At 35.6% G+C, this 8,867-nt stretch overlaps 1 protein-coding gene across 2 annotated transcripts in view; it reads left to right on the forward strand.

Moving 5' to 3' along the window:
- Positions 1–8,867, forward strand: part of TPR (translocated promoter region, nuclear basket protein) — a 75,623-nt gene that overhangs the window by 21,297 nt on the left and 45,459 nt on the right. For both annotated transcript variants that reach the window (XM_006872700.1, XM_006872701.1), the window contains 5 exons: positions 1,929–2,091; positions 3,787–3,921; positions 4,571–4,711; positions 5,569–5,734; positions 7,722–7,888. In XM_006872700.1, coding sequence (XP_006872762.1) covers positions 1,929–2,091; positions 3,787–3,921; positions 4,571–4,711; positions 5,569–5,734; positions 7,722–7,888 — 772 coding nt within the window. The remainder of the gene's footprint in view (positions 1–1,928; positions 2,092–3,786; positions 3,922–4,570; positions 4,712–5,568; positions 5,735–7,721; positions 7,889–8,867) is intronic.

An 8,867-nucleotide genomic window follows, 5' to 3' on the forward strand; every position in this document is an offset into this window, starting at 1 on the left:
ATCAAATTGAAGCAATTTACCCTTTTTTCCTTTATATAAAATTTTTTTTTTTTTTCTTTCTATCTTCTTCTAGTCGAATTCTAATTATCGAGCCATCAAGGCTAGGTCTAAAGGGTACTGTATGCAAGTTTGAGTGTTATTGTGCATCTCCCCTCACTTCATATGAGCTGGATGCTTCACTGTCAGCTCTAGCGCTCTATGGCTAAGTCCTTGTCCATGGGCTCAAGTGTCCTCAGGTCTCACAACACTTTGGACCAACCAGCCCTTCCTCCTCTCTCTCTCATCTCCAGGTCAACAGGATTCAATGGACTGGGGTTGAACTCAGCCCATTTCTTCATTGATGCCTTTCCAGCTCTTCCAGTAGACCAATGTAGTCGCCAGCAAGCTTACACGTGCTTGTTTGTGTATTCCCTATGAGTTTCAGTCTTAGAGGGGAGTTTGTCCCGAAGGCACTTGATTGCTAGCCTTAATGTCTTCCTGGCGAACAGCTTGCTTGTTCTTAGAGTAACCAGTCATGCTGACATTTTTGTTTTACGTTTTTCCTAAAGTCTTTCTTTGAAGATGTATCTTCTGTCACTGTATCTGTTCCAGTTGGCTTGTCCTTTCTAGTGGGAATGTCCCACCTCATAAGATTCTTGGTGGGACTCAGGATTCCACTTAAGGTCCTATATTCTGTAAAGGCTTTGCATGAGGCCTATTTCACTGGGCAAGTTGTAGAACCCCTTTTAGGTATTCCAATCAGTTTTAGGCTGAAGATTGGCTTACAAGTTTTTTCTAATTATGTTTCCCAACATTCCTTTCTATCCCACTCAAGTGTCTATTTTACAGTAGTAAGCAAGGGAAGGCAGTCAAGGATTTTAGTATTATTTACCTTCTTCAAGCTATACTTTGATCCCTGTATCCCAGAGCCCTGTTGTTCCACTAGGCCATGCAAAACTATCTCAGAGTTCTGCTAATAATAAAAGGAGAAGATTAAACATTACCACATAGTCCTAAATTAATTACAGACTAGGAAGCAATAATGACTATTCTAGTCCATTGATTTTAGACTCATTAAATTTTTGCTTAGCAAATTAGTCAAAATTGATATTTAAGAGTACGTGATAAATCTATTTGTAAAGATTTAATAGGCAGTCACCCATGCACTTCCAATAATCTAATGCTCTGAAATCAAAAGCACTTTTTATTGTATTTTTTTATGTTGATAGCTCTGTAGTTTAAACTTTGAGAAGGTATGATAAAGGATTATAGAAGGAGGAAAAGGACTGGCTAAAAACCCATCACTAAAACCATGCCATAAATGTCTTAAATTGAATACTTCATTATGATCAAAGGTTAATGTGTCATTGTTGCAGTTGTTAGTATTTGATAGTATTGGCATTATTTTGAATATGATTATATGATTCAAACGTGTTTTTTTTTTTTTTTTAAGTTAATAAGAGTTTTAAAAATTTAGCATGAAATACAGTATTAATGGAGTCCTGGTGTGGCGCTGTACCATAAACAGTGGACCACAAGGTCGATGGTTCAAACTTACCAGACATTCCTAGGAAAACCTTTACAGGGTCGCTATAAGTCAGAAACAACTCAACGGCACTCAGCACAACAAATGTTCTTATATATAACTTGAATTTAATCACTATGTTTGTTGTTGTTATGTGCCGTGGAGTCAGTTCCAACTCATAGCGACCCTGTACAGGGTTTCCGAGGCTGTAAATCTTTACGGGAGCAGAAAGCCTCATCTTTCTCCCACTGAACAGCTGGTAGTTTAGAACTGCTGACCTTGCAGTTCACAGCCTGATTCATAACCACTGCACTACCAGTGGTTATTAATCACATAAAATTGTAACAAGGAAGTACGGTAAGGAACTTAGCTAGGACATAGTATTTGAGTTGCTTATAGAATTGTTTTTCTCTTTTCATGCAAGCTATGAAATGCTACAAGATAATGTTGAAGGTTACCGCCGAGAAATAACATCCCTACATGAGAGAAATCAGAAACTCACAGCAACAACTCAAAAACAGGAACAGATCATCAATACTATGACACAAGATTTAAGAGGAGCAAGTGAAAAGCTAGCTGTTGCAGAAGTGAGACAATTTCACTCATCTGGCTTGAATTATAAATTGTTTTTGAAGTTTCTAGCTATTGCCATCAGCCCTTTGTATCATTGAGTTTCATCACATCAACCTACTAAGAATCTCTGGTAGCATAATGGATTATAAGCTGAGCTGCTAACTGCAAGGTCAGCAGTTCAAATCTACCAGCTCCTCTGTGGGAGAATGATGAGACTTTCTGCACCTATAAAAATTTACAGCCTTAGGAAAAACCTATACTGGGTCACTGTGAGTCGAAACTGATTCCACATCATGTAACCACCACCACTATCAATCTACTGCAGATTTAAAACATTTGGGTGAGGGTGGGAACAATTGAGTGGCCATAGCAATCTCAAAGGCTAACGCAATCCCAGAGGGAATGTAAATTGATAACCACGTATCATATTGTATTAGGTATTATAATCTAGAGATGATTTAAAGAATATAAGCCATTTACATAAGGCCCTTAATCATCCACAGATATCCATATTAGGGTGTCTTGGAACCAGTCCCCAGCAGATGAAGGGTGATGACTGTATTTAATTCTTACTGATTGCTGGAATTTAACTGAGCGGTTTATTGATTATAGGTTCTTAATAGGTTTTCAAATAGCCAATTTTAGGTGATGAATATTTGGCTATATGTAAACTATATGGTTTTTAGATAGCTAAATAGCATCAGTAGGGTTATTGTTTCTGTTAAGGTTAAAGAGAGAAAAATAGAATTTTGTTTTTCTGTTAAACCAAGATTTCATTACAAATTTTCCATCTCAAAATGAGTTTATAAAGCACTATTTATATAGTCAAAACAGAGATAATTGGTTCATCTTTAACTGAAGACTACATAAAAATTATTATAACATTGAAATTATTTCTGAATTCCACCTTTAATATGGAAATAAATAATTTACAGCTAAACTGAATTTTTCTGATAAAATTTTCATATTTTATACTTTAAAAAAGTTATTGCTCACATCTCTTAATCATTACCTGTGAGTTAGGCACAGAGTTAAGTAATTTGTTCATTTTGGGGGTAGTCATGAAAGTATGGATTAGTTGAGATATGAAACCTTAAAACCAGGTTTTCCAGCTTATCTAATTGTACTAGCCATGATTTTGTTTTGATCCTACTTAGTTGTGGGGTGTTGTCTAACCCATGGAATGAGTTTTATCACTGATAACTTACATAAACTCATGTATATTATGAAAACAATGAGACTATTGATTTTCCACGGACTATGTCCTAGAAGCTCTGTACTCCCTATGAACAGAAAGCTTAGAATGAACTAGTCAGCACTGTCAAGCAGATACTCAGAAGAGATGTGAGTTATAAAACTTGTGTAGTATAATATTTAGGTTTGACTATTGCGTAATTATGCTTTTTTTTTCCTTCATCTATTACAAACAGTATTAGATTTTTTGTTATTGTGTCTTTGTTTTAAAGTTTGGATTGTTAGAAAAGAGAAATGAGTAAGTATATTTGAAAATTTTTTTTCTTTCATCTGTTAGTATTCCTGGAAATTTTTTTGTTTCATATTTTGACATGAAACTAAGAGTTGCGTTTCTTTATATGACAAAGAGAGTCAGTCTGTAATTAATTTAGGAATATGTGGTAATGTTTAATCTTCTCCTTTGATTATTACAATATTTCATTATACCAACATTTATCACTTGTATATGCCTCAAGGTAAGAGCAGAAAATCTGAAGAAAGAAAAAGAAATGCTTAAATTGTCAGAAGTTCGTCTTTCTCAGGAAAGAGACTCTTTGTTGGCTGAACAAAGAGGACAAAACTTGCTGCTAACTAACCTGCAAACAATTCAGGTAATGTAGAAAAGGAATTATGTAAGTTGAAAAGGTTTTATCGTTGTATCTTCTCAATTTTATTAATTAGCAAATTTGTTAACTGCCACTTTTGTCATTATGTTTTTGAGTTATGGGATTTTAAAATTGAAATTGGTAGTTTTGATTCTTCCGTTTAAATTTCAGGCTCTAACCCTGGTAGTACAATGAGTTAAGTATAGGGTTGTTAACCACAAGCATGGCAATTCCAGCTGCTCTATGGGGGAAAGTTGAGATTCCCTACTCCCATAAAGATGGTCTTTGAAACACTCAGGTGCAGTTTTACTCTGTTATATAGGGTAAATATAGTAGAGTTAGGGTTAGAATCGAATCGGTGGCATGGTTTTTTGTTGGTTGTTTTGTAGCTTAACTAGTTATGACGTTAGCTCTGATTTTTATTTTTCCTTAATGTCAGAAAATCTGAATTACTATTGTAATGTGTTTGTGGTTTTCTCCCTAACAGATACTTTAATATGAAAAAATGCCAAAATACTTGCTGATAAATATTCTAGATCTTAACTTTTCATGTAGAAATGGGTTGAATTTGTATATAACCTTTTATTTTCTTTGAATTGTTTTTTTTTTTTGGCTTTTTTCTTAAATCCAACCACAAATCTTGTCTTTACCTTAGGGAATACTAGAGCGATCTGAAACAGAAACCAAACAAAGGCTTAGTAGCCAGATAGAAAAACTGGAACATGAGATATCTCATCTAAAGAAGAAGTTGGAAAATGAGGTGGAACAAAGACATACCCTTACTAGAAATCTAGATGTAAGTCTATCAAAGCTCTAAATTTCTGTAATTTTTATGTTCAGTAATTCATGGAGGCATGGACACACTTCCCTCTCAAGTTTGAGAGACCTCTTAGAAATTCTCAAGTTTTCTCTGCCTTTTTGCATACCTTGTAAGTTTTTATTGGGTGTTAGACTTTGTGAGTTTGAACTTGTTGAGTGCTGGATATTTTTATGCTTCTTTTCTGAATCTTTGTTCTGAGGTTCACTGAATTTACTTGGAAATAGTTTTATTCTTCAGACTTTTACTTTTTTCATGATTTATTAGGGACGCAGAGTCTAGACAGCTGAGGCAAAGACTTAAGTAATGTATTCAGTGTCCCACGAATTATGAAGTTTTCCAGCCTAACTGATTTTTGGGGATAGGCACTATTACTGACTCTGATTGCCAGACACTCTTACTTGTAATCCCTGTAGGTTTTTCATTTGTCTGAGGTAGTCTCACATGTATACAGTGATCTGGATATTTAAGAGGGAGCCTTTGTACCCCCTCCTCTCTGATAGTTGTCTGAGGAGCTTGAGCAGTTTTAGTCTCCTTGGACACAGATTTGCCTTCTCAGCTTATGGAGACTATTGGGTTCTGCCTCAGATCTTCTTTCCTGTACATGGAAAGTCTCTCAGTTTAGAGAGGGCAATCACAAGGGTTATTTGATTTACTAACTGCCTCAGGGGTCATTACTATTCATTGCCTAATGCTCCAGTGTCATGAAAACCATTGTTTCATGCATTTTGTCTGGCTTTGTTTTTGTTTTTTATTGCTTCAGGTGGGAGAGTAAATCTAGTTCATCTTCACCAGAGTTTTAAGGGCCTGTAACAAAGAATTATTTTTTATTGTAGGTTCAACTTTTGGACACAAAGAGACAGCTGGATACTGAGTCAAATCTCCATAACAGTACAAAAGAACTACTAAAAAATGCTCAGAAGGATATTGCTGCATTGAAACAGCACCTCAGCAATATGGAAGTCCAGCTTGCTTCTCAGCCTTCACAAAGAACTGGGAAAGGTAAATAAACCGAAAAATAGACTGATATGAATTTTAATCAAATATTTCTAAGTAGCTTTAATTTTTTTGTTAATAGTAATGTGGTAGTCACTTTTACTTTTTATAGTCTAAATTCAATTTAAAAATAAAGAGGATCGTAGAAGAATTGATGCCTTTGAGTTGTGGTGTTGGAGGAGAATACTGAGGGTGCCATGGACTGCCAAAAGAACCAATAGATCTGTTTTGGAAGAAGTGCAGCCAGAGTGCTCATTGGAGGCCAGGATGGCTAAACTTCGTCTCTCCTACTTTGGACATGTAGTCCGGAGGAAACAATCGTTGGAGAAGGATGTCATGCTGGGTAGGGTGGGGAGGGTCAGAGAAAAAGAGGAAGACCTCCAACGAGATGGATCGGCCAGGTGGCATCATTGATGGACTCGGGGGTGGCAGCAGTGGTGAGGTTGGCCCAGGATCGGACATTGTTTCGTTCTGCTGTGCATGGAGTCGCTATGAGTCGGTTCCGACTCGATGGCACCTGACAACAACAACAACAACAAATTCAATTTTAGACATAAATTTGAAGAATTTTTGAGTGCCTCTGAAAGATTCAAAATGCTTCTGAATGGCCCTTGAGTAAGATATGCTCTTAGCTTTCCAGTTGTTGAAATAATTTATTGATACTTTGAAAACATTTTTTTGAGGAGGGAATACTTTTGAATATTTAAGGTTCAAATACAAGGTGTGGTGCTATATAATAAGCACTGAACTACAAGGTCAGTGGTTCAAACTCAACCAGCTACTCCTCAGAAACCCATACAGGGCAGGGGTACTGTGAGTCAGAACTGATCGAATGGCACTTAACAACAACACTAAATCTATAAAGAGGTTTATTTAAAAGAAGTATTTGCTTGGTTTCTTTTTAGAGCAATCTTCTAATCTTTTCATTTTTGTCCTTAGGTAAAAAGATTCTCTTTGTGAATGCAGAGCAACCATTTCAAATGCAAAACCTTTGTAACTGGATACTTATATTTCTTAATAGAAGGGAAATAAACATATATAATAATATATATTAGCATGCTGTGTGCCATTGAGTTAATTCTAATTTATATGACCATTATAGTCCTTAGTAGACTGTCCCATTGGGTTACCAGGCTGTAATCTTTATGGGGAAAAGTTGACAGGTTTTTTCTGCCATCGACCCAGTGGATGAGTTCAAACTACCAACCTTTTGGTAAGCAGCTGAGTATTTAATGTTGTGCTGCGAGGACTCCTTATAATAAATATTCAAATGTATAAGGAGCTCTGGTAGCGTAGTGGTTATGAAACGGGCTGTGAACCTCAAGGTCAGCAGTTCAAAACTACCAGCCGCTCCACGGGAGAAAAATGAGGCTTTCTGCTCCCGTAAAGATTTACAGCCTCGGAAACCCTGAACCAGGGTTGCTATGGGTCAGAACCGACTCGACGGCACTTAACAACAACATATGTACAAAGGGGCTCTAAAAAGTTTGTAGAAAATGCCATTAGCTCTCATTTCCACTTTCCATGAGCTTTTTGAAGCCCCCAGGATGTGTGTGTGTGTATACACACACACATCTAATTCCATGTGTATATGTGTTTGTATCTATGTGTATATCTAGAACAAGAAAACATTCTTTTCAACTTGTAACTTCTTTATGCATTTTTAAAATAACAAAAATTGGTCTAAATGATTTAAGAATTCATGTTTTAGAGTAAATAATGTTTAAGAAATCAATTTATTCAAGTTAATTACCTCGGTTTATTAGGAATGCTTGAAATTGTCTTATTCTTTTTCCCAAATATTTGTGTGTTTTTTTTAAAAAAGTAATATAAATGTAAAAATACTTGGTTTTATTTTGATACTCATCATGAACTGAAATACTATCTTTAGATACTTAAATTCTTACACTTTTCATTCTTAATATTTTATGATTTCTTTGATAATTATGTATTGTTTAACATGCTAATGTTAATAAAGCTATTAAAAATTTAGGTCAACCTAATGACAAAGAAGATGTGGATGAGCTTCGGAGTCAGCTAAGACAAACAGAAGATCAGGTGAATGACTTGAAGGAGAGACTAAAAACAAGTACTAGTAATGTGGACCAGTATCGAGCAATGGTTACTAGTTTAGAAGAATCCCTCAACAAGGAAAAACAGGTACATACAGTTCTCAATTAAATTTGAATGCATCTATTTAACCTTGGTTTTGAATTTCATTTTTTCCTTAATTAGCCTTCATTTTGTAAAGTGTTGTGGGAAGTATGAATTGGACTGACACCATTACCCTTGTCTTCTAAAAGCGCTTGAGTCCAGCAAGCCAGATAAATTAAAACACACAAAATTGAAAAAAGGGTGAGGGTATAATTGCTGTAGGAGAGGTATGATGAGAATGGAGAGGTAGGTGAGATTGTCTCGTGGAAATGGATGGCGTAATAAGAGAGAGAACTTTTGTGTAGAACCTTAAATTGTTAAGTGCTGTTGAATCAATTATGACTCAAGCAGCACTGTATAGGATTTCCAGAGAGTGGCTGGTGAGTTTGAACTGTAGACATTGTCGTTCACACCAATCTTAGGGTCCAGTGCTTTATTCTACCGAGCCTTGAGAGAGCAAATATTTTGATTGCTCATAGTAAAAAGTTATTTCATGTAGTAGGAACTCTCAGCCTAGGAGAACGACTTAAGATAATGACATTTTGATTGGCATATTGAATTTCTGATGTGAAATAGTGAAGGATACAATTTAAAAAGTAGTTGATAAGCATAGCAGATTTTGGAGGTCATGCTATATATTCTTTGCATTTATTATAAGCGACTAGTTGTTTTTTAATCATAAAATTCAGGCTACAATCAAAATTTTTATTATTTACAAAGATGAATGGGTAATACAACGCAAAATTCATTACAGCAACTCTTGCCAAATTCTAAGGCTGCAATTCTAGAAGATTTTTTGTGATTGACACCAGCAGAAATAAAAATAATGTGAGAAGGAAATCATTTTTATTCCATCAATTCCTGGTGCCTTGTTCTTTGCCACTTCCTTCAATGCACTTTGGACTTCCTCTCTGAGTATCATTGGCTCTTGTTCATATGGTATCTCTTGAAATGGTTGAACATTAACCATTTCCTTTTGGTACAA

The sequence above is a fragment of the Chrysochloris asiatica genome, unplaced genomic scaffold (genome assembly GCF_000296735.1).
Source record: "Chrysochloris asiatica unplaced genomic scaffold, ChrAsi1.0 scaffold00210, whole genome shotgun sequence".
NCBI classification, from domain to species: domain Eukaryota; kingdom Metazoa; phylum Chordata; class Mammalia; order Afrosoricida; family Chrysochloridae; genus Chrysochloris; species Chrysochloris asiatica.